Below are 25,182 nucleotides of genomic sequence, written 5' to 3'. Positions count from 1 at the left end.
GCTGCCGCCACCATCCTCTGTAAGGGAATAAGGAAGTGAAGCCGTGCGGCTTCACTTCCTGGTTCCCTACTGTGCATGCGCGAGTCGCGCTGTGCGTCTTCTCTGGTCTTTTCTGTGTTCTGTGTCTCACAGAATACAGCAGTGGAGGAGAGTGTAGGCGCCGGAAGTGGCGTAGGTCTCCGCAAGCGCAGCGGTGATCTATGCCAGGAAGTGGGAGCAAATACCTGTATTAGACAGGTATCTGCTCCCTCCTCCCCCCTGAAAGGTGCCAAATGTGACACCGGAGGGGGGGAGGAATCCAAAAAGTGGAAGTTCCATTTTTGGGTGGAACTCCACTTTAAGAAGACGTTCAAATATGTGGAGGTTATGACTAGTGGAGATTAAGGAGAAAGTATTTTAGGACACAATTTAACTGTCTGGAATGAGTGTGAGGGGTGCCGGGGGGGGGGGGGGGGGTTAAATGTATTGTAAGAGAATAACTGTGTTGTGCAGTTTTGTGGGTTTTTTTTTTTTTGTATATTGCAATGTGATTTGATAAATTAAAATAGATAATACAAAAAAAAAAAAGTGTGGTGTATAATTTAGTTAATATGTAAAGGTTTAAAAAAAGGCAATTTATTCTTAAATATCTCTATGCTATGCAGTGGTAAATATAAATGACCAACTATATGGTTGGGAGCAAAATATCTAATCCACTCTGAGAATAACAGACAGAAGAGATATACTGCATATGCTGTTAAGAGATATACTGTCCATGCTATTAGAGGAGATATATACTGTATATACTATTAAAGGGTGAATCTGGTAAATTATCATCAGACTCAGATCAATTTTTTTTATTTAAAAACAAAAAAAAAGTCTTCCTTCAAAAAATATGTAATTTTAAGAACGTTTGTTTGATTTTCTAATCCTTAGTGGGGTCAAATCGACGTTCATTTTCAACCACAGTGACGGGAAAATTTGGAATCACAGAAAACCTCTTGGTCAAAGGAATTTTCGGACAGTGTATGTGGTTTTCGTTCAGAAATTACATTCATTTTAAAAACAGAATGTTAAAAACAAGTGAAAATTTCAAACATTCTTTCATTTAGCGAATGTACACCGCCTTCCACAAGCGGTGGTTTTGTGCTGGGACCAATCCTATTTGTGCTGGGACCAATCCTATTTAATTTGTTCATAAACGACCTGGAGGATGGGATAAACAGTTCAATCTCTGTATTTGCAGACGATACTAAGCTAAGCAGGGCAATAACTTCTCCGCAGGATGTGGAAATCTTGCAAAAAGACCTGAACAAATTAATGGGGTGGGCGACTACATGGCAAATGAGGTTCAATGTAGAAAAATGTAAAATAATGCATTTGGGTGGCAAAAATATGAATGCAATCTATACACTGGGGGGAGAACCTCTGGGGGAATCTAGGATGGAAAAGGACCTGGGGGTCCTAGTAGATGATAGGCTCAGCAATGGCATGCAATGCCAAGCTGCTGCTAATAAAGCAAACAGAATATTGGCATGCATTAAAAGGGGGATCAACTGCAGAGATAAAACGATAATTCTCCCGCTCTACAAGACTCTGGTCCGGCCGCACCTGGAGTATGCTGTCCAGTTCTGGGCACCAGTCCTCAGGAGGGACGTACTGGAAATGGAGCGAGTACAAAGAAGGGCAACAAAGCTAATAAAGGGTCTGGAGGATCTTAGTTATGAGGAAAGGTTGCGAGCACTTAACTTATTCTCTCTGGAGAAGAGACGCTTGAGAGGGGATATGATTTCAATTTACAAATACTGTACTGGTGACTCCACAATAGGGATAAAACTTTTTCGCAGAAGAGAGTTTAATAAGACTCGTGGCCACTCATTTCAATTAGAAGAAAAGAGGTTTAACCTTAAACTACATAGAGGGTTCTTTACTGTAAGAGCGGCAAGGATGTGGAATTCCCTTCCACAGGCGGTGGTCTCAGCGAGGAGCATTGATAACCTCAAGAAACTATTAGATAATCACCTGAATGACCGCAATATACAGGGATATGTAATGTAATACTGACACATAATCACACACATAGGTTGGACTTGATGGACTTGTGTCTTTTTTCAACCTCACCTACTATGTAACTATGTACAAAGATTTTTCGTCTGAATATTCTTATCTGAAAACTGATCCTTGTGACCAGCATAAGGCTCGGTACACACCTATGCAGTTTGCTTTTGATCTGTTTCTGCAGTGCTTTTTGCTGTGTGTTTTGATTTTTGCGCACGTGATTTTGCTGCGATTTGCGTTTTTGCATTTTTTTTGGCCAATTTATTGTTGGGCAGTTTCAAAAACACAAATTGCTGCAAAAACGCATTACATGCTTTTCTGCAGCTTCTCCATTGAAGTATATTGAACCAAAAAAGCACCGTTTTGTGTTTAACCACTTAAGGACCGCCTCACGCCGATTTACGTCGGCAAGGCGGCACGGGCAGGCAAAATCACGTACATGTACGTGATTTGCCTCCCGCGGGTGGGGGTGCCCGAGGCGGTCCCGTTTTGTCCCCCGGCGATCGGAGGTGAGGGGGAGGCCATCCGTTCGTGGCCCCCCCCTCGCGATCGCCGCCGGCCAATCAGATTACTTCCTTTGCTGCTGTATGCTAAACAGCAGCAAAGGAAATGATGTCATCTCTCCTCGGCTCGGTATTCCGTTGCAGCGCCGAGGAGAGAAGACTGGTATGTGAGTGCACCAACACTACACAACACAGTAGAACATGCCAGGCACACAAAACACCCCGATCCCCCCCCCGATCACCCCCCAATCACCCCCCCCCCCCCCCTGTCACAAACTGACACCAGCAGTTTTTTTTTTTTTTTTTCTGATTACTGCATTGGTGTCAGTTTGTGACAGTTACAGTGTTAAGACAGTTAGTATTACCCCCCTTTAGGTCTAGGGTACCCCCCTAACCCCCCCCTAATAAAGTTTTAACCCCTTGATCACCCCCTGTCACCAGTGTCACTAAGCGATCATTTTTCTGATCGCTGTATTAGTGTCGCTGGTGACGCTAGTTAGTAAGGGTAAATATTTAGGTTCGCCGTCAGCGTTTTATAGCGACAGGGACCCCCATATACTACCTAATAAATGTTTTAACCCCTTGATTGCCCCCTAGTTAACCCTTTCACCACTGATCACCGTATAACTGTTACGGGTGACGCTGGTTAGTTTGTTTATTTTTTATAGTGTCAGGGCACCCGCCGTTTATTACCGAATAAAGGTTTAGCCCCCCGGTCGCCCGGCGGTGATATGCGTCGCCCCAGGCAGCGTCAGATTAGCGCCAGTACCGCTAACACCCACGCACGCAGCATACGCCTCCCTTAGTGGTATAGTATCTGTACGGATCAATATCTGATCCGATCAGATCTATACTAGCGTCCCCAGCAGTTTAGGGTTCCCAAAAACGCAGTGTTAGCGGGATCAGCCCAGATACTTGCTAGCACCTGCGTTTTGTCTCTCCGCCCGGCCCACCCAAGTGCAGTATCGATTGATCACTGTCACTTACAAAACACTAAACGCATAACTGCAGCGTTCGCAGAGTCAGGCCTGATCCCTGCGATCGCTAACAGTTTTTTTGGTAGCATTTTGGTGAGCTGGCAAGCACCAGCCCCAGGCAGCGTCAGGTTAGCGCCAGTACCACTGACACCCACGCACGTACCATACACCTCCCTTAGTGGTATAGTATCTGAACGGATCAATATCTGGTCCGATCAGATCTATACTAGCGTCCCCAGCAGTTTAGGGTTCCCAAAAACGCAGTGTTAGCGAGATCAGCCCAGATACCTGCTAGCACCTGCGTTGTGCCCCTCCGCCTGGCCCAGCCCAGCCCACCCAAGTGCAGTATCGATCGATCACTGTCACTTACAAGGCACTAAACGCATAACTGCAGCGTTCGCAGAGTCAGGCCTGATCCCTGCGATCGCTAACAGTTTTTTTGGTAGCATTTTGGTGAACTAGCAAGCACCGGCCCCAGGCAGCGTCAGGTTAGCGCCAGTACCACTAACACCCACGCACGCAGCATACGCCTCCTTTAGTGGTATAGTATCTGAACGGATCAATATCTGATCCGATCAGATCTATACTAGCGTCCCCAGCAGTTTAGGGTTCCCAAAAACGCAGTGTTAGCGGGATCAGCCCAGATACCTGCTAGCACCTGCGTTTTGCCCCTCCGCCCGGCCCAGCCCAGCCCACCCAAGTGAAGTATCGATCGATCACTGTCACTTCCAAAACACTAAACGCATAACTGCAGCGTTTGCAGAGTCAGGCCTGCAATCGCTAACAGTTTTTTGGAAGCTTTTTATTGAACTGGCAAGCACCAGCGGCCTAGTATACCCCGGTCGTAGTCAAACCAGCGCTGCAGTAACACTTGGTGACGTGGCGAGTCCCATAAGTGCAGTTCAAGCTGGTGAGGTGGCAAGCACAAGTAGTGTCCCGCTGCCACCAAAAAGACGAACACAGGCCCGTCGTGCCCATAGTGCCCTTCCTGCTGCATTCGCCAATCCTAATTGGGAACCCACCACTTCTGCAGCGCCCGTACTTCCCCCATTCACATCCCCAACCAAATGCAGTCGGCTGCATGAGAGGCATTTTTATGTCCTCCCGAGTACCCCAACGAACCCCCCCAAAAAGATGTTGTGTCTGCAGCAAGCGCGGATATAGGCGTGACACCCGCTATTATTGTCCCTCCTGTCCTGACAATCCTGGTCTTTGCATTGGTGAATGTTTTGAACGCTACCATTCACTAGTTGAGTATTAGCGTAGGGTACAGCATTCCACAGACTAGGCACACTTTCACAGGGTCTCCCAAGATGCCATCGCATTTTGAGAGACCCGAACCTGGAACCGGTTACAGTTATAAAAGTTAGTTACAAAAAAAGTGTAAAAAAAAAAAAATATATATAAAATAAAAAAAAATAGTTTTCGTTTTATTGTTCTCTCTCTCTATTCTCGCTCTCTATTGTTCTGCTCTTTTTTTACTGTATTCTATTCTGCAATGTTTTATTGTTATTGTTATTATGTTTTATCATGTTTGTTTTTCAGGTATGTAATTATTTATACTTTACTGTTTACTGTGCTTTATTGTTAACCATTGTTAACCATTTTTTTTGTCTTCAGGTACGCCATTCACAACTTTGAGTGGTTATACCAGAATGATGCCTGCAGGTTTAGGTATCATCTTGGTATCATTCTTTTCAGCCAGCGGTCGGCTTTCATGTAAAAGCAATCCTAGCGGCTAATTAGCCTCTAGACTGCCTTTACAAGCCGTGGGAGGGAATGCCCCCCCCCCCACCGTCTTCCGTGTTTTTCTCTGGCTCTCCTGTCTCAACAGGGAACCTGAGAATGCAGCCGGTGATTCAGCCAGCTGACCATAGAGCTGATCAGAGACAAGATTGGCTCCAAACATCTCTATGGCCTAAGAAACCGGAAGCTACGAGCATTTTATGACTTAGATTTCGCCGGATGTAAATGGCACCATTGGGAAATTGGGGAAGCATTTTATCACACCGATCTTGGTGTCGTCAGATGCTTTGAGGGCAGAGGAGAGATCTAGGGTCTAATAGACCCCAATTTTTTCAAAAAAGAGTACCTGTCACTACCTATTGCTATCATAGGGGATATTTACATTCCCCGAGATAACAATAAAAATGATTTAAAAAAAAAAAAAATGAAAGGAACAGTTTAAAAATAAGATAAAAAAGAAAAAAAATAATAAAGAAAGAAAAAAAAAAAAAAAAGCACCCCTGTCGCCCCCTGCTCTTGCGCTAAGGCGAACGCAAGCGGCGGTCTGTCGTCAAACGTAAACAGCAATTGCACCATGCATGTGAGGTATCACCGCGAAGGTCAGATCGAGGGCAGTAATTTTAGCAGTAGACCTCCTCTGCAAATCTAAAGTGGTAACCTGTAAAGGCTTTTAAAGGCTTTTAAAAATGTATTTATTTTGTTGCCACTGCACGTTTGTGCGCAATTGTAAAGCATGTCATGTTTGGTATCCATGTACTCGGCCTAAGATCATCTTTTTTATTTCATCAAACATTTGGGCAATATAGTGTGTTTTAGTGCATTAAAATTTAAAAAAGTGTGTTTTTTCCCCAAAAAATGCGTTTGAAAAATCGCTGCGCAAATACTGTGTGAAAAAAAAAAATGAAACACCCACCATTTTAATCTGTAGGGCATTTGCTTTAAAAAAAATATATAATGTTTGGGGGTTCAAAGTAATTTTCTTGCAAAAAAAAAAAACTTTTTCATGTAAACAATAAGTGTCAGAAAGGGCTTTGTCTTCAAGTGGTTAGAAGAGTGAGTGATGTGTGACATAAGCTTCTAAATGTTGTGCATAAAATGCCAGGACAGTTCAAACCCCCCCCAAATGACCCCATTTTGGAAAGTAGACACCCCAAGCTATTTGCTGAGAGGCATGTCGAGTCCATGGAATATTTTATATTGCGACACAAGTTGCGGGAAAGAGACAATTTTTTTTTTTTTTTTTTGCACAAAGTTGTCACTAAATGATATATTGCTCAAACATGCCATGGGAATATGTGAAATTACACCCCAAAATACATTCTGCTGCTTCTCCTGAGTACAGGGATACCACATGTGTGAGACTTTTTGGGAGCCTAGCCGCGTACGGGACCCCGAAAACCAAGCACCGCCTTCAGGCTTTCTAAGGGCGTGAATTTTTGATTTCACTCTTCACTGCCTATCACAGTTTCGGAGGCCATGGAATGCCCAGGTGGCACAAATCCCCCCAAATGACCCCATTTTGGAAAGTAGACACCCCAAGCTATTTGCTGAGAGGTATAGTGAGTATTTTGCAGACCTCACTTTTTGTCACAAAGTTTTGAAATTTGAAAAAAGAAAAAAAAAAAAAGTTTTTTCTTGTCTTTCTTCATTTTCAAAAACAAATGAGAGCTGCAAAATACTCACCATGCCTCTCAGCAAATAGCTTGGGGTGTCTACTTTCCAAAATGGGGTCATTTGGGGGGGTTTTGTGCCACCTGGGCATTCCATGGCCTCCGAAACGGTGATAGGCAGTGAAGAGTAAAATCAAAAATTCACGCCCTTAAAAACGCTGAAGGCGGTGATTGGTTTTCGGGGCCCCGTACGCGGCTAGGCTCCCAAAAAGTCCCACACATGTGGTATCCCCATACTCAGGAGAAGCAGCTAAATGTATTTTGGGGTGCAATTCCACATAGGCCCATGGCCTGTGTGAGCAATATATCATTTAGTGACAACTTTGTGCAAAAAAAAAAAAAAAAAAGTGTCACTTTCCCGCAACTTGTGTCAAAATATAAAATATTCCATGGACTCAATATGCCTCTCAGCAAATAGCTTGGGGTGTCTACTTTCCAAAATGGGGTCATTTGGGGGGGGGGTTGTGCCACCTGGGCATTCCATGGCCTCCGAAGCTGTGATAGGCAGTGAAGAGTGAAATCAAAAATTTACACCCTTAGAAATCCTGAAGGCGGTGATTGGTTTTCGGGGTCCCGTACGCGGCTAGGCTCCCAAAAAGTCCCACACATGTGGTATCCCCGTACTCAGGAGAAGTAGCTGAATGTATTTTGGGGTGCAATTCCACATAGGCCCATGGCCTGTGTGAGCAGTATATCATTTAGTGACAACTTTTTGTAAATATTTTTTTTTTTTTTTGTCATTATTCAATCACTTGGGACAAAAAAAATAAATATTCAATGGGTTCAACATGCCTATCAGCAATTTCCTTGGGGTGTCTACTTTCCAAAATGGGGTCATTTGGGGGGGTTTTGTACTGCCCTGCCATTTTAGCACCTCAAGAAATGACATAGGCAGTCGTAAACTAAAAGCTGTGTAAATTCCAGAAAATGTACCCTAGTTTGTAGACGCTATAACTTTTGCGCAAACCAATAAATATACGCTTATTGACATTTTTTTTACCAAAGACATGTGGCCGAATACATTTTGGCCTAAATGTATGACTAAAATTGAGTTTACAGTATTGGATTTTTTTTATAACAAAAAGTAGAAAATATCTTTTTTTTTCAAAATTTTCGGTCTTTTTCCGTTTATAGCGCAAAAAATAAAAACTGCAGAGGTGATCAAATACCATCAAAAGAAAGCTCTATTTGTGGGAAGAAAAGGACGCAAATTTCGTTTGGGTACAGCATTGCATAACCGCGCAATTAGCAGTTAAAACGACGCAGTGCCAAATTGGAAAAAGACCTCTGGTCCTTAGGCAGCATAATGGTCCGGGGCTCAAGTGGTTAAAAAAAAAAGTCCCTGACCCTTTCCAAATATGCAGCGGCTGAAAAAAGCATAGATGTGAACGTGTCCCATAGGAAACCATGTAAATGAACTGTAGTGCGTTTCTGCAAAAAACATGTAGATGTGAACCAGGTCTAAGACGTTTAGTAACATAATGGGGTTAAAAAAACTAAAATTAGCCCTTTATAGTACAAACAAAGCAAATAATCACTACTGTAAGGGGTTAATTTTTTTACTGTAGAACTGTGAAAGTAAAATTTGTAGTAGCGATTTGCTCTTTTTGTACTATAAAAGGCTCATTGTACTGTGTTTGTTTTTTTTTTTTTTTTTTTACCCCGTTATGTTACTGACATCAATTATGAAAATAGTAATTGATTCATTTCATAATCGATTAGTTGTTGATTTAATCGATTTGTTGTTTCATCCCTACTCTGCATGTACCTTTGTTCCTCTGCCTATGTGGTGGTGGTGGTGGGGGGGGTTGCTTATCCTCCAATCAGCTGTCACACAGTGTAAGCCCAGACTTCACACCCACTGCTTGAAGAGAAAGAAAAATTTGTAACACAATGTGCACTTTCTAAAGAGTGTAGAAAGCTGAAGATAGCAGATATACATTTCAAACTTATGTAGGGAGATTTGTTTCATCTGTGTATCATCTGAGGCTGTTCACTTCACTGGGTATATGTGATGATTTACATCCACTTTAAGCGTTGCAAACTTCTACTGAAAAACTCCCCTTGTTACTTTTGTTGCAGTCACTATTTGTGTAAGAGGAATTACTTTTGAAGTTGGGGAACTGAGCAAATTCTTACACGTGGGAGCAGCGAAAATAGCAGCAGTATACACATAATGTATTTTTATTTTTTTACAGTTGTAAGATTGTTTTAGCAGGGTCCAATTAAAGAAGGTTACATTTATATTGGAGATCCTTCATATTAATCATTTATACTGCTTTCATAATAAGTTTTCACATGACTGCAGTATTTTTGGGCTGATAGAGTTTTCAAATATTTTTTTAAATGCAAAAAAATTGCTCAGTTGTAAAAGATGTAAGCATTTTGTTGTAACATGGTTTAAAGCCATGTTTCGGGAATTTCTCTTAGATACCATGTCATTGACTGATTTAAAGCACCTGTGCAAGATAAAGGAAAACCTGCAAACCTGTTGGGGGTACTTGAAGACAGGGTTGAGAACCACTGGTTTAGTGTGTTTTGTGTGTGTTTTGTGTGTGTTTTGTGTGTGTGTGTGTGTGTATAGCTCAAACTTTATTTTTTAGCTTTTATTCCAGTGATTATAGTTTTTTTTTTATTATTCTGACTTCTTTTTTTTATTATTGGGTATAATACACAGTCATTTTTTACAGAGCATCCATGCACACTTGGGGGAAGATTTGTTGCAAGATCTAATCAACTATTGCCTAGGATACATTGCCAAACTAAAACTACCAAAGAAAAGGTGAGTCGAACTAACCTTTCCCTAACTGGACTGTCAAACTTGGGTTCTAAATCTGCTTTAATTCAGTTATGTCCTCTACTTTTTTTTTTTTTTTACATTTGCTCTTCTCTTCCAAGGTAGTAAGGTGGTACAGATGTTGTGAGCAGTAGATTTGTGCATTTTAAGCCGATCAAGTGCAACAGAGTCAAATTTTAAAATACAGTGAAATCTGTGATCTGCCTATTTGGAGAAGAGCATCAGTTTTTCTTCAGTTCAATGTCCACTACCCCTCTCTACCAATCCCTCCACTGGCTTCTGTTCACCCATCAAACAAAATTCAAAATACTAAATACTACCTACAACGGCATCCACAACTCTGCCCTGAGTAACTAACATCAACAACCTTGTCTGAAAATTCCAACCAAACCTTTTTCTTCCCTCCCAAGACCTCCTGCCCTTTAGCTCCATTGTCACCTTTTCCTGTGCTCATCTCCAGGACTTCTCCAGAGCCTCTCCCATTCTTTAGAACTCCTTACCCCAATCTGTAAGACTATCACCTACTCTCCTTGCCTTTAGATGATCCCTGAAAACCCATCTCTTCAGAAAGGCCTATCTTGCCTCTTTCTCCCTCAGCTTATCCCTGACCATTATTACCTTTTTCCTTTTTCCTTTTAAGATGGAGCTATAACCTGTATTAAAGGATAAGCTCATATTTAGTAACATGTTACACCTGTATTTAGGGTGTAACATGTTGCAATAAAACACCTGCCCGGGGGAGGCGTGACCAAGATGGCACACTGAGTGGATGTCTGTGAGAGAGCTCCACTATCATCCTTGGCTTCCTTCTCTCCTCCGGGCACGAACAGACACACACTTGCGTCACTGCTCATCTTGGGCATCGAAAGGAAGGGGCAAGAAGCTTAATTTTTCCCCCTTGCCAGAGGAACCCTCCCCGGTCTGCAGCAACCACGTGGTGACCCTCTCGTGCTCCACCAATAACATAGCGTCCCAGACCGAGTAAACGGAGCAGCCCCCTCCACCCCAACCGGGTCTTGCAGATGTCCTGGCAGCCATAGCTAACTGCCAAGCCTCCATAACGTCCCTGACCACTAAGGTCGATGCTGTGCAGCTGGATGTGGGGCTTATTAGGCTGGATATGGACAAGATAAGAATATGGACAAGATAAGATCCCCAGCTATCTTCTGCTGAGCAGCACCTGGGCCATGTGGAAGACACAGTGGAGAGCCATAATGCTGACCTCCACACCTTACACACCAAAATCAGGGCTCTAGAATACAAAGCAGAGGACGCTGAGAACTGCAATAGGAGGAACAATCTCTGCATTGTGGCCTGGCGGAGGGGGTGGAGGGCCTGCATCCGACTGATTTTGTGGAAAAGTTACTGCGCACCCTGCTGCCAACAGCCCAATTCATGCCCTTCTATGCGGTGGAAAGGGCTCACCATATCCCTCCTAAGCCTGGTCCGCTGGGTGCACCACCTCACACATTTATTACTTAAATTCCTGAACTTTAGGGACAGGGATAAGATGCTTAGGGCGGCCAGGGTGCAAGTAGAACTGGCATTCCAGAACAACAAGAAGAAAAGAATTCCTATGAGCCACACAGAATCCAATGCTAAATATAAGCACTACTCAGCAGCATGCACAAATCAGGTCCCGTATTGCTTGTAGATACAAAATAATAATAAAGTGATGCGCTAGAGTGTGCTGGGTGTGCCCATATAATGACATGACCAACAGTGTATCAAAATCCTATATAGGTAAAGTGTATTCAACACTAATAGATAAATTAAATATAATCGCAAATTTATAAGTGATGCACTAAATGTGCTAGGTGTACCCATGCGGTGACACAAAATTAGTGTATCAAATAGATGTGAAAACACATCCAACATTAATTGGTTAAAAAACAAAATCAAATATATATATATATATATATATATAGATATATATATCTATATATATATAGATATATATATAGATATATATATATATATCTATATATATGTGTATGTGTGTGTGTGTGTGTGTGTGTGTGTGTATATATGTATATATATATATATATATATATATATATATATATATATATATATATATATATATATATATATATATATATATATATATATTATTACATAAACCACAATTACTTAAACATGCATCATATGCGGAAACAAATTCCAAAGAGTGCCATGTGCCAAACAAACTGTAAAGTGCTAAGTGCCACACAATTCATGTATACAGTATATTAAAAGGAACTATATGCATATAAATTTGGCATATGAATAGTCCTGCACATGACAGGTGAACAAAGGTTATACGCTCACCTCAGAGATTGCGACTAAATCGCTAGACAAAGTCAGGAAACACCTTTAAGCCCCCCCCCGGCTTTGTGCAGATCCCAGGATCCCAGACTCCAACATGGGAACAGTTATTGGATAAAAAGAAAGGACCATATAGTAGAATACGTTTTTTAAATATTTATTCCAACCAGATATAAAAACACTCACCCCATGAACGGGTACTCGCATTTCTAGGGTGCGTCAGTGCACCACCCTATAGCAAGCGTGTATACAGGTACAGCAGTGAGGATATGGCGTCCGTCCCAACACTGGCAGCAATCACTGCCTAACACTCCGTCCTGGCCCCTGGCATACGTGTCATCATCAGGGGGATTGTAATTGGACGGTGCTTCTGTCATGTAAATATAGTGACAGCGGCCATCTTGCCGTGGACCGCGTACACTCTAGTGCTGGGATACATGTGAAACTTTACTGGTAATCCAATCGCTCCTAGCTGGCTGAGATTATGCCAATATACAAATAAATGTCACTAATTGTTTGACTATATTGATCCACACTCAAATGTGCCTCAATATACACTACCGTTCAAAAGTTTGGGGTCACCCAAACAATTTTGTGTTTTCCATGAAAAGTCACACTTATTCACCACCATACGTTGTGAAATGAATAGAAAATAGAGTCAAGACATTGACAAGGTTAGAAATAATGATTTGCATTTGAAATAACATTGTTTTTACATCAAACTTTGCTTTCATCAAAGAATCCTCCTTTTGCAGCAATTACAGCATTGCACACCTTTGGCATCCGTCCACAACACTTTTTTCCAGTCTTCCTCTGTCCAATGTCTGTGTTCTTTTGCCCATCTTAATCTTTTTCTTTTATTGGCCAGTCTCAGATATGGCTTTTTCTTTGCCACTCTGCCCTGAAGCCCAAAATCCCGCAGCTGCCTCTTCACTGTAGATGTTGACACTGGTGTTTTGCGGGTACTATTTAATGAAGATGCCAGTTGGGGACCTGTGAGGCGTCTGTTTCTCAAACTAGAGACTCTAATGTGCTTATCTTCTTGCTTAGTTGTGCAACGCGGCCTCCCACTTCTTTTTCTACTCTGGTTAGAGCCTGTTTGTGCTGTCCTCTGAAGGGAGTAGTACACACCGTTGTAGGAAATCTTCAATTTCTTTGCAATTTCTCGCATGGAATAGCCTTCATTTCTAAGAACAAGAATAGACTGTCGAGTTTCAGATGAAAGTTTTCTTTTCTGGCCATTTTGAGCGTTTAATTGACCCCACAAATGTGATGCTCCAGAAACTCAATCTGCTCACAGGAAGGTCAGTTTTGTAGCTTCTGGAAGGAGCTAGACTGTTTTTAGATGTGTGAACATGATTGCACAAGGGTTTGCTAATCATCAATTAGCCTTCTGAGCCAATGAGCAAACACATTGTACCATTAGAACACTGGAGTGATAGTTGCTGGAAATGGGCCTCTATACACCTATGTAGATATTGCACCAAAAACTAGACATTTGCAGTTAGAATAGTCATTTACCACATTAGCAATGTATAGAGTATATTTGTTTAAAGTTAGGACTAGTTTAAAGTTAGCTTCATTTAAAAGTACAGTGCTTTTCCTTAAATAAGGACATTTCAATGTGACCCCAAACTTTTGAACGGTAGTGTATATTTTATAAACAAGAGAAGGTAAAATTAGCATAACATCAATAGCGAATTTCCCAGGTCAGAGGTTAGAGGACGCTGCACCATATCCATCACTGGTATGTATAAATAACAATCACTAACACGTACATGTATATATCGCTGAGATACAAATAAATAACATATAATCCAGCTAACTGAAATAACACTGTTGAACAAATCGTTCACTTTATTAATATAAGTAGATGTTAATAAATAAATAAGCCCCTCTCTCAGCACATATGTATAAATAAAATCCTATCCACCCATCTCTTTATGTGTATGGGGAAGGGTGAGCATAACGTTCAATCTAGATTACAAAAACTAAATTATATATAATTCGTTAACACATGGAAATGATTAAAATACCAAAATATTAAATAATAAAAAATAAAATATAAATAAAAAATATATAAAAAAAAAATCATATATATAAAATTAAAATATATATAAAATACGTATGGTAGTACCAATGGACCCACACACTAGAACCAATAATTACAATGGGATGTGAGGGTCCATAGCCACATAATCAATCCAAAATCAACATGGGAATAAGTATGCGACCCCCACCAATCCCTACTGTGAATTAAAAGAAAATTGAAATAAGCCAGGTGTGTATGCTGTATGTTAACGAAAGAGAAAAAGAAAACTATACCCACCTACCCAATATACCAGTTATATACCACATAAGGAACAATAGCCTCAATTAGTAGAAATAGAATTATCAAATTAATGTTACTGGTTACCCAAAAAACAACCCAAGTTGAACTCCCTGTTTAACCCCCTCGGGTACAAAGAGCCCAACTGGTGAATTCACCAAGACTCTCGCTGACTGATTTCCCTCGTGTAGTTGCAACCCCTCCAATGACGCTTGGGTGCCTCCATACCCCAAAACTGCATTCCCTTCGTGCTTTGACCATGAACATCTCTAAAGTGTATGGATAGGTAGTGTTTGTCAAACCCCTTTATATATGTTTCTGACATGCTCTTACATACAGTCTTTAAGAGCTCTAATGGTGCGGCCAATGTACAATAAATCACAGGGGCACTTTACCACATATACAACACCTATCGTGTCGCAAGAGATAAAATCCTTAATGGTGTATGTTTGGGGGTTACTGAATTCCTTGATTTTATTTATATTGGTTGGAACTCTCATACAACTGTAGCACCTTCCACAACTAAAAAACCCTTTTGTGTCCCAAAACATTTTTGGTTCAGAAGGCGGTGGTTCTACAACGTTATGTACCAACTTATCTCGCAGATTGGGTGCCCGTTTCCCTGTGATATCCCTTGTGAGATGTTCATGGACAAGGGATATCACAGGGAATTTTTGGATAAGGAAAAAACTAAGATCAAGAATTGTAATAGGGAACATTTGCTGGAAGACAGATCTTCTGATAAGGATATTGATGAAAATAGGGGTACCTGTTTAATATTGGATTACAATATACAAAATAAGGAGGTGGAAAGGATCATACACAAGTACTGAGGTGTGCTGAAGCAAGATGTCCACCTCAAAGAGTGTTTACCAGATAAACCAACGATTATCTATAAACTGGCACCCAATCTCGAGATAAGTTGGTACATAACGTTGTAGAACCACCGCCTTCTGAACCAAAAATGTTTTGGGACACAAAAGGGTTTTTTAGTTGTGGAAGGTGCTACAGTTGTATGAGAGTTCCAACCAATGTAAAGAAAATCAAGGAATTCATTAACCCCCAAACTGACCAAACATACACCATTAAGGATTTTATCTCTTGCGACATGATAATTCTTATGTGCCTCTAATGATGCTGGTATGTTATTTTTACTTAACTGTCTGTAGACCTGTCCACATTACAATGCTTTATTATCTCCCTTGTCTTACCCAAAATTATGGCTCTCTTAACTTTAGTGCCCTCTTGCTAGTCTGTTTGTGACTTAAGAATTTTGCCCTATTAACCAGCCAAGCTTTATAACCTCTTGATTGCTAATTGAAATCCGCCCACACCCTACCCCTATCAGTATATATTTAAGCTTCTCTTGGGGGAATCATTTGCAGGGGGGACACATTTGCAACTTGGCTCTTTCTCAAAGTGGCGATTTCTACAAGTGAAATGCACTTCTGACTCTGCACTTCAGCGAAGTCCTCCATCCTAAAACTATCTCTCCTTCACTCCTCTTCTTCCCCCCACAGCATATATATATCACCCTCACTCTTGTCCTGTCCTTATTACTGCACCCACCAACTCCTGCTAATTCTAAATCCACATACACTAAAAATCTCCAAGACCCTGGGGCATGTCACTTCATATAAATCCCACTCCCATATTACCTCCCTCACCCTCTTGCTTCTCCTAACCTCTGGAGATATATCCCCAAACCCTGGGCCTCCATCATTTAACTGTACCCCATGCACCCATCACCCTGCACCCTCTGGCAGCAGCCGCCACAATCAACACAATTTAATTCCCATTTCTATTCTTCCCAAATCCAGACTCCCTTTCTCTTGTGCCCTTTGGAACTCACGCTCTGTCTGCAACAAGCTCACCTCTCTCCATGACCTCTTTATTGCCAACTCATTTAACCTACTCGCCATTACCGAAACCTGGCTCCACGAATCCGACACTGCATCTTCTGCTGCCCTATCCCATGGTGGTCTTCTCTGGACTCACTCCCCCAGATCCAACGGACGTAAGGGAGGAGGTGTCGGAATCCTTCTAGCCCCACATAGCACCTTTCAGGTACTTCAGCCACCTCCCTCTCTGTCACTCTCTTCTTTCGAAGCACACTGTATTCGCCTTTTCACTCCAATTTCCCTGAGGATAGCTGTGATCTACAGGCCCCCTGGACCAGTATCAACCTTTCTTGAAGACTTCTCTGCCTGGCTACCCTACTTTCTTTCTTCTGAAATCCCCACTATCATTCTCGGGGACTTCAACATCCCTATTAATACTAACACTCCTTCCACTTCCAAACTTCTCAGCCTAACATCCTCCTTTGACCTGAAGCAGTGGATACATGCTCCAACTCACTCAGAAGGCAATATCCTTGACCTCGTGTTCTCTCACCTTTGCTTTCCATGCAACCTCTCTAACTATCCATCCCCTCTCTCTGATCACCACCTTATTAGTTTCACTCTCTCCCTCTCTTTCACCTCCTCTCCCTCCAACCACCTTAAAGTTACCCGCAGAAACCTACGTCATCTCAACCCCTCTCTTCTCTACTCTATCAACAACCTCTACAACAAAATCTCACCCCTATCCTGCACCAACCTAGCCACCTCTGTGTACAACGCTTCACTTCTAGCCTCACTGAACTCACTTGCCCCCCTCACTACACACAGAATCAAGCCCAGACCCCTTCAACCTTGGCAAACAGATGATACTAGAAGTCTGAAAAAACGTAGTCGTGCTCTGGAGCGCCTGTGGCATAAGACTAAGTCCCAGAGAGATTTCTACCAATATAAATCTGCCCTCCAAAAATACAACTCCAGCCTCCTCTCTGCCAAGCAGACCTATTTTACCACTCTCATTAGCAACTTATCATCCTGTCCCCGTCAACTCTTCTCCACCTTCAACTCTCTACTTCGTCCTCCACTGCCTCCACCCGCCAACTCACTCACTGCACAGGAGATCGCCAATCACTTCAAACAGAAGATTGATACTATTCGGGCTGAGATCTCTACTGTGCCGACACCCTCCACGCTTTACACTTCATGCCCACAGGCACAATCATTATTTCCCTCTTTCAACCCCACCACTACAGACGAAGTTGCTAAACTACTTGCTAATGTCCACCTTACCACCTGCCCTCTGGATCCTGTTCCCTCACAAATGCTACGTTCACCCTCTGGCCCTATACTACACTCTCTAACCCACATCTTCAATCTCTCCCTCTCTTCTGGCATCTTCCCTAACTCTCTAAAACATGCACTTGTTAGACCCGTACTTAAAAAGCCCTCACTGGACCCATCTAATCTTAACAACCTACGCCCCATCTCCTTGCTCCCCTTCTTATCCAAACTCTTCGAACGTCTGGTCTACAACCGACTGAGCGTCCACCTCGCTGATAATGGCCTTCTCGATCCCCTTCAGTCTGGATTTCGTCCTCAACACTCCACAGAAACTGCTCTCCTAAAACTAACAAACGATCTACTAACAGCCAAAACCAATCGACACTATTCTGTACTCCTACTCCTGGACCTCTCTGCTGCCTTTGATACGGTTGACCACCCCCTCCTCCTCAAAAAACTACACGCCTTTGGTCTCCGTGACTGTACACTTCGCTGGTTCTCTTCCTACTTATCCAACCGCACCTTTAGCGTTTCTTATAACTCTACTTCCTCCTCTCCTCTTCCTTTCTCTGTTGGGGTCCCTCAGGGTTCTGTTCTTGGACCTCTACTATTTTCAATCTACACTGCCTCCCTGGGTCAACTGATAGCCTCCCATGGCTTCCAATACCACCTCTACGCTGATGACACCCAAATCTATTTCTCTACCCCTCAGCTCACTCCCTCTGTCTCCTCACGTATCAGTAATTTACTCTCAGATATATCAGTCTGGATGTCTCACCACTTCCTTAAACTCAATCTAGCCAAAACCGAACTTATAATTTTTCCTCCCCCCTATGCCTCTTCCCATGATCTCTCTGTCAAAATCGATGGCACAACTATAAGCCCATCCCCACATGCCAAGGTTCTAGGTGTAGTCCTAGACTCTGAACTCTCCTTCAAGCAACACATCCAATCACTGTCCAAATCCTGCCGCCTCAACCTCCGCAACATCTCCAAAATACGCCCCTTTCTAACCAATGACACAACAAAGCTCTTAATTCACTCGCTGGTCATCTCTCGCCTTGACTACTGCAACTCCCTTCTCATTGGCTTACCACTACATAGTCTATCACCTCTTCAATCCATTATGAATGCCGCTGCCAGACTCATCCACCTTACCAATCGCTCTGTGTCTGCCACTCCCCTCTGTCAATCCCTCCACTGGCTTCCGCTCGGCCAAATAATTAAATTCAAAATTCTAACAACTAGGTACAAAGCCATCCACAATTTCGCCCCCAGCTACATCACTAGCTTGGTCTCTAAATACCAACCTACTCGCTCTCTTCGTTCCTCTCAAGACCTCCTGCTCTCTAGCTCCCTTGTCACCTCCTCCCATGCTTGCCTCCAGGCCTTTTCCAAAGCCTCTCCAATCCTATGGAACTCCTTACCCCAATCTGTCCGCTTATCTCCTACTTTATTAGCTTTCAGAAGATCCCTGAAAACCCTTCTCTTCGGAGAAGCCTATCCTACCCACACCTAACAACTGTACTTTTATTTTTTTTTTTCCATCAGCTCATCCCCCACAGTTATTACCTTTTTGTCTCCACTTGACCCTCCCGTCTAGATTGTAAGCTCTAACGAGCAGGGCCCCCTGATCCCTCCTGTATTGATTTGTATTGTAAGTGTACTGTCTGCCCCATGTTGTAAAGCGCTGCGCAAACTTTTGGCGCTATATAAATCCTGTATAATAATAATAATAATAATAGGTGTTGTATATGTGGTAAAGTGCCCCTGTAATTTATTGTACGTTGGCCGCACCATTAGAGCTCTTAAAGACCGTATGGAAGAGCATGTCAGGAACATACATAAGGGGTTTGACAAACACTACCTATCCATACACTTTAGAGATGTTCATGGTCAAAGCACGAAGGGAATGCAGTTTTGGGGTATGGAGGCACCCAAGCGTCATTGGAGGGGTTGCAGCTACACGAGGGAAATCGGTCAGCGAGAGTCTTGGTGGATTCACCAGTTGGGCTCTTTGTACCCGAGGGGGTTAAACAGGGAGTTCGACTTGGGTTGTTTTTTTGGGTAACCAGTAATATTAATTTGATAATTCTATTTCTACTAATTGAGGCTATTGCTCCTTATATGGTATATAGCTGGTATATTGGGTAGGTGGATATAGTTTTCTTTTTCTCTTTCGTTAACATACATCATACACACCTGGCTTATTTCAATTTCCTTTTAATTCACAGTAGGGATTGGTGGGGGTCGCATACTTATTCCCATGTTGATTTTGGATAGATTATGTGGCTATGGACCCTCACATCCCATTGTAATTATTGGTTCTAGTGTGTGGGTCCATTGGTACTACCATACGTATTTTATATATATTTTAATTTTATATATATGATTTTATTTATATATTTTTTATTTTATTTCATTTAATTATTTAATATTTTGGTATTTTAATCATTTCCATGTGTTAACGCATTATATATAATTTAGTTTTTGTAATCTAGATTGAACGTTATGCTCACCCTTCCCCATACACATGAAGAGATGGGTGAATACGATTTTATTTATACATATGTGCTGAGAGAGGGGCTTATTTATTTATTAACATCTACTTATATTAATAAAGTGAACGATTTGTTCAACAGTGTTATTTCAGTTAGCTGGATTATATGTTATTTATTTGTATCTCAGCGATATATACATGTACGTGTTAGTGATTGTAATTTATACATACCAGTGATGGATATGGTGCAGCGTCCTCTAACCTCTGACCTGGGAAATTTGCTATTGATGTTATGCTAATTTTACCTTCTCTTGTTTATAAAATATATATTGAGGCACATTTTGAGTGTGGATCAGTATAGTCAAATAATTAGTGACATTTATTTGTATATTGGCATAACCTCAGCCAGCTAGGAGCGATTGGATTACTAGTAAAGTTTCACCTGTAGCCCAGCACTAGTGTCCGTGGTCCACGGCAAGATGGCCGCCGTCACTATATTTAGATGACAGAAGCACCGTCCAATTACAAAATCCTCTGATGATGATACGTATGCCCTGTGTCGAAGACGCGTAGGGGAGGGGCCACTACGGAGTGTTAGGCAGTGATTGCTGCCAGTGTTGGGACGGACGCCATATCCTCGCTGTTGTACCTGTATACACGCTTGCTATGGGGTGGTGCACTGACGCACCCTAGAAATGCGAGTACCCCTTCTTGGGGTGAGTGTTTTTATATCTGTTTGGAATAAATATTTTAAAAACGTATTACACTATATGGTCCTTTCTTTTTATCCAATAACTGTTCCCATGTTGGAGTCTGGGATCCTGGGATCTGCACAAAGCCCGGGGTGGCTTAAAATCGTTTCCTGACTTTGTCTAGCGACTTAGTCACAATCTCTGAGGTGAGCGTATTACCTTGGGGGGGGGTCACCTGTATTGCACCATCGCATGATCTGTGGCACGTGGAGATTTGAGCACGTTTTGAAAAGATCACCATTGAAGATCTTGTACAAGCATTATTATTCATGTGCAGGACTATTCATACGCCTAATTTATATGCATATAGTTCCTTTTTAATATACTGTATACATGAATTGTGTGGCACTTTACAGTTTGTTTGGCACATAGCACTCTTTTTGGAATTTGTTTCCGCATATGATGCATGTTTAAGTAATTGTGGTTTATGTTTACCGTATTTGTTTATTATATATATATATGTATAGATATATATGTGTGTGTGTGTGTGTGTGTGTGTGTGTGTGTGTATATGTATGTATGTGTGTATATATATATATATATATATAATATATTATTATTAATTTTTGTTTTTTACCAATTAATGTTGGATGTGTTTTCACATCTATTTGATACACTAATTTTGTGTCACCGCATGGGTACACCTAGCACTTTTAGTGCATCACTTATAAATTTGCGATTATATTTAATTTATCTATTAGTGTTGAATACGCTTTACCTATATAGATTTTGATACACTGTTGGTCGTGTCATTATATGGGCACACTCTAGCGCATCACTTTAGTATTATTCCAGAACAACAAGCTCCTCATTTTCCTGAATTACTCTGTGGAAACGCAAAAATTGAGACGCTCATTTGATCAGGTTAAAGCAGCCGTGCGTGTCAAGGGTATTCGATACAGTGTTCTTTTCCCAGCACATCTGCAGGTCCAAGATGGCAAAACAACAAAGTTTTTTTACCTCCCCCAGAGATTCATCTGCATGGTTGGAATCTCTTCTCCCACATTGCTGAAGGATGGCGTCATGTCTTGTTTGAGCACTACCTCTGCTGTTTGCATTGCTCCCTCCCTGGCTGACTGACACTCCATGTTCCGATATTTTGTTAGGGGGTCACTGGAGGGGTCAATATTTTCCAACAGTAAGTTACTGCATTGGACCTGTTGTGCCTGGTATCGACTGCCTGTTTGTAACGTATTTAAGTTAAGTGCCTCTGGTATGACTAGGTGAACTCTTGCTGCAAGTTCCATTGCATTTGAGGTTTAAGTTGTAACCCCCCCCCCCCGTCATACGTGCCAGCACTGCTCTGACAGCTTTTGTTGGGAAGTTGACCAACGTATTATGCACTGTACTTTATACATGATTACCCCATTGCCTACATGTGTGCAGACTCAATTTGAAAACGACTCCCTTGGCTCTATTACCAAGCCACTGGCGGACTCTAGTGGCCTATCTCAGGTAATGCAGGGCTTGATATTCATAATCTGAACTGCTGACTGCTGCTGCTAGTGCATTCTTTCCACACACTTTCCCTACTGTGCATGTATGGGGTTTATCTTGCTAGTTATAACATTGCTGACCCCTTCCCTTTTGAATGGGTGCCTCCTGCATCCACCTTACTTTAATTCCTGCTGGTTTGCATTTTTGTATTACAGGTAAAGCCCTCCACATATCCGCAATTTCTCCCTATGCGGTGGAGACTCTATTGTACTATACGGACAGACCAACTCCACTACTCAACTACACCCACTGGTTTACGCCCCCTAGCATTGGGTGTATAATGTTTGGCTGATTTAAGCATTCCTTGGTTGGGGGGCTAGGGTTACTGTTTTGGTTGTTAACTTGTGTTCTTACACGTGCTTTATCTTGTATGTACTCAGATAATTTTGGCATATAAAAAAATGTAACAAAGTTGCGCTACCTATAAAAAACAACAAATAGCAGCCAGCATCAACAATGATAATTGTGAAACAGTGAAAGGGGAAAAAATGCAGCGCAAACGTTAATGTAAAAAGCGTTAATGTCCATCCATTGACTATGTATAAAATTATAAAATATTGATTAAATCAAGGTAGGTCTCCTCAACAGGTGGACTTTTCATGAAGCCTCTATATGGTTCATATAAGAAATAACAATAAGATCAATATAGTCTCTTGTATAAGGAGAAGGAACACAATGTAATCATCCTCAAAGGCACAGATGGTAGGTATGACTTCACACTGAAAAATGGCAGATGTGCATCAAGTAATAAAGAAGGTAATGGGTACTCTTACCACCAGGTGTGGACCCACACATAATACGATGGTGAGTCAATCAGGCATGGAACAATCCCCCATGGTAAGTCTTCCAACCAGGATCGGTGTAGACCAGATGTAAAATGACCACCTCAGTATCCAGGGAATTCCATATGGAACAGGTATCATCCAATTTCCAAAACGAGGTATATTACTTCATCCACCCAGCAAAATGTATCATAAGGAGAAAAAAATAAGAGGCCTCCACGTAGAGCAGATCACTCCGGTATAAAAGGTTTATTGGAGTAAAATACTTAAAAAATGTACAACTGCATTACGCAATCAAGTGTACAAGCGTGCTCACAATCGGACATAAAAAAGCATGGTATATCGAGCTTAGCAGGCTATGTACCTGACATGGTTCGTACTAAACATACTTCCACTGGGGCATAAACCTGTCGCTAGATACCACGCTATAAATAATGTTTCCTATAATCAATACAATATACATCAGCTGGTGTTTAAATCTAACATCAAGCAGTTCCTCCAGTAGCAAGCTCTAGATATTCTGCATCATCCCAACACCATATGTTGCTGAGACCAGAGAATTGACAACCAGTCAAAGAAGCGAGGCATCGCCGTGTCATTCCGTTGGCGCCGGATGACATCATTACGCACCGCCGATAACGGCGTGTGCGTTCCAAACCTCATTATGAAACCCTCTATCCGGGATCACGCAGAGGACGGCTCAGCAACTGGTTGCTAGGCAACCACGACACCACCAGCATTGACATCTCTCAAATATCACATGGCTCAGACCGAGTCATCAGTAAATGCAATCACCACAACACCATTGTGTATATGGAGATTGCAAACCAATGGTACACGATCCTCGGGTAGTCAGGGTGTGGAAGGCATGAAAATGTCACAATAGCATAAAGAGGAGAGCACATCATAATGTAAATACTCCTGTTCTTAAAGCAATAACGCAATATAAAAATAAGACAGAGAGAGAAAATATGATCCCAAAAAAAAAAAAAAAGATAAAAGCATCTACGTATGATCCCCAGGACCAAAAGGCATATCCCCGAACACATCAGCGCACTAATGTAGACGCGATGCCCAAACATGAATGTAGGTGCCACCCGTGCCCGTATGTGGATGACATAAATCCTAACATCTAAAACCAACTATATAAATTGTCCTACCATACTAGCATAAAAATAACCACTGTCAATTAACAAAAAAAGAATATTGCACCTCCTTGAGGGTGGTTCTAAGGAAAAAATCATACATATGCTAAAAACATGTAAAACTCATGACCGATTTGATAAAAGAATTGATATCCCAGTCAGTGTTCAACCCATAAGGTGAATAACATCTGAGCTGGTATAGCCAAAAAGTTTCTAATTGTGAAAACCCCCTTATGTGTGACTCGGATACACGATAAATCGTGTAGTACACGTGGAGAAATGTTTCATGTGATAAACAGCAGATGTAGAAGTAGACTCAAAGCTATTGGTTCTCTTACGTCTGCATGTATTATGCATGCAGGCATTGCATTTCTGGCAGGGGTTATACTTATTTAAATCCTGAAAAAAAGTGTGCCTCATAGGGGATTTAAGACGTTAGGGGCAATGCGATTTCTTAGTCGCTGTAAAGCATACATGACATCCTCCTCCCAGACAGCCATAAAAAGTTTGGCTAAACTGGGGGCTTTGCTTTACAGCGACCGGAACTGACCCTATGGGCCAGGTACATAGACGACATCCTCCTCCTATGGAATGGTGATGAAGAATCGCTCCATGACTTCATGGCTACCCTTAATGATAACGAAATAGGTATAGTGCTGACCTATGAAGTGAGTTCCACTGTTATCCATTTTTTGGACTTGGAGATCTCCATTGTCAACCATCTGCTTATTACTAAAACGTTTTTCAAGCCGACGGATCGCAATGGATACATCTCTGTGGACAGCTGCCACTATAGCCCCTGGGTCAAATCCGTACCACTTAGTCAACTACTAGGTATCAGAAGAAACTGTATGGACTTGCCTGACTTTTCCGTACAGGCTAATACTTTGCAGTCAAAATTCGTAGAGAAAGGATACTCACCGAAGGTCATAGATGACAAGATACTAAGAGTCTTGTTACTAGATAGATCCAATCTCACTAGTGTACAACCTAAACGAACGCCCGATACTAAATTTAAATT

At 41.9% G+C, this 25,182-nt stretch overlaps 1 protein-coding gene across 4 annotated transcripts in view; it reads left to right on the top strand.

Annotated features, from left to right (window-relative positions):
* The window catches only part of PMM2 (phosphomannomutase 2), a 176,158-nt gene that overhangs the window by 44,575 nt on the left and 106,401 nt on the right, over nucleotides 1–25,182 (top strand). For all 4 annotated transcript variants that reach the window (XM_073632978.1, XM_073632979.1, XM_073632980.1 and 1 more), the window contains exon 4: nucleotides 9,624–9,715. In XM_073632978.1, the coding sequence (XP_073489079.1) occupies nucleotides 9,624–9,715 (92 nt within the window). The remainder of the gene's footprint in view (nucleotides 1–9,623; nucleotides 9,716–25,182) is intronic.

The sequence above is a fragment of the Aquarana catesbeiana genome, linkage group LG06, assembly GCF_042186555.1.
Source record: "Aquarana catesbeiana isolate 2022-GZ linkage group LG06, ASM4218655v1, whole genome shotgun sequence".
Taxonomy (NCBI): domain Eukaryota; kingdom Metazoa; phylum Chordata; class Amphibia; order Anura; family Ranidae; genus Aquarana; species Aquarana catesbeiana.
The sequence above is the reverse complement of the archived record's forward strand: the minus strand, read 5'-3'. Positions and strand labels throughout refer to the sequence as shown.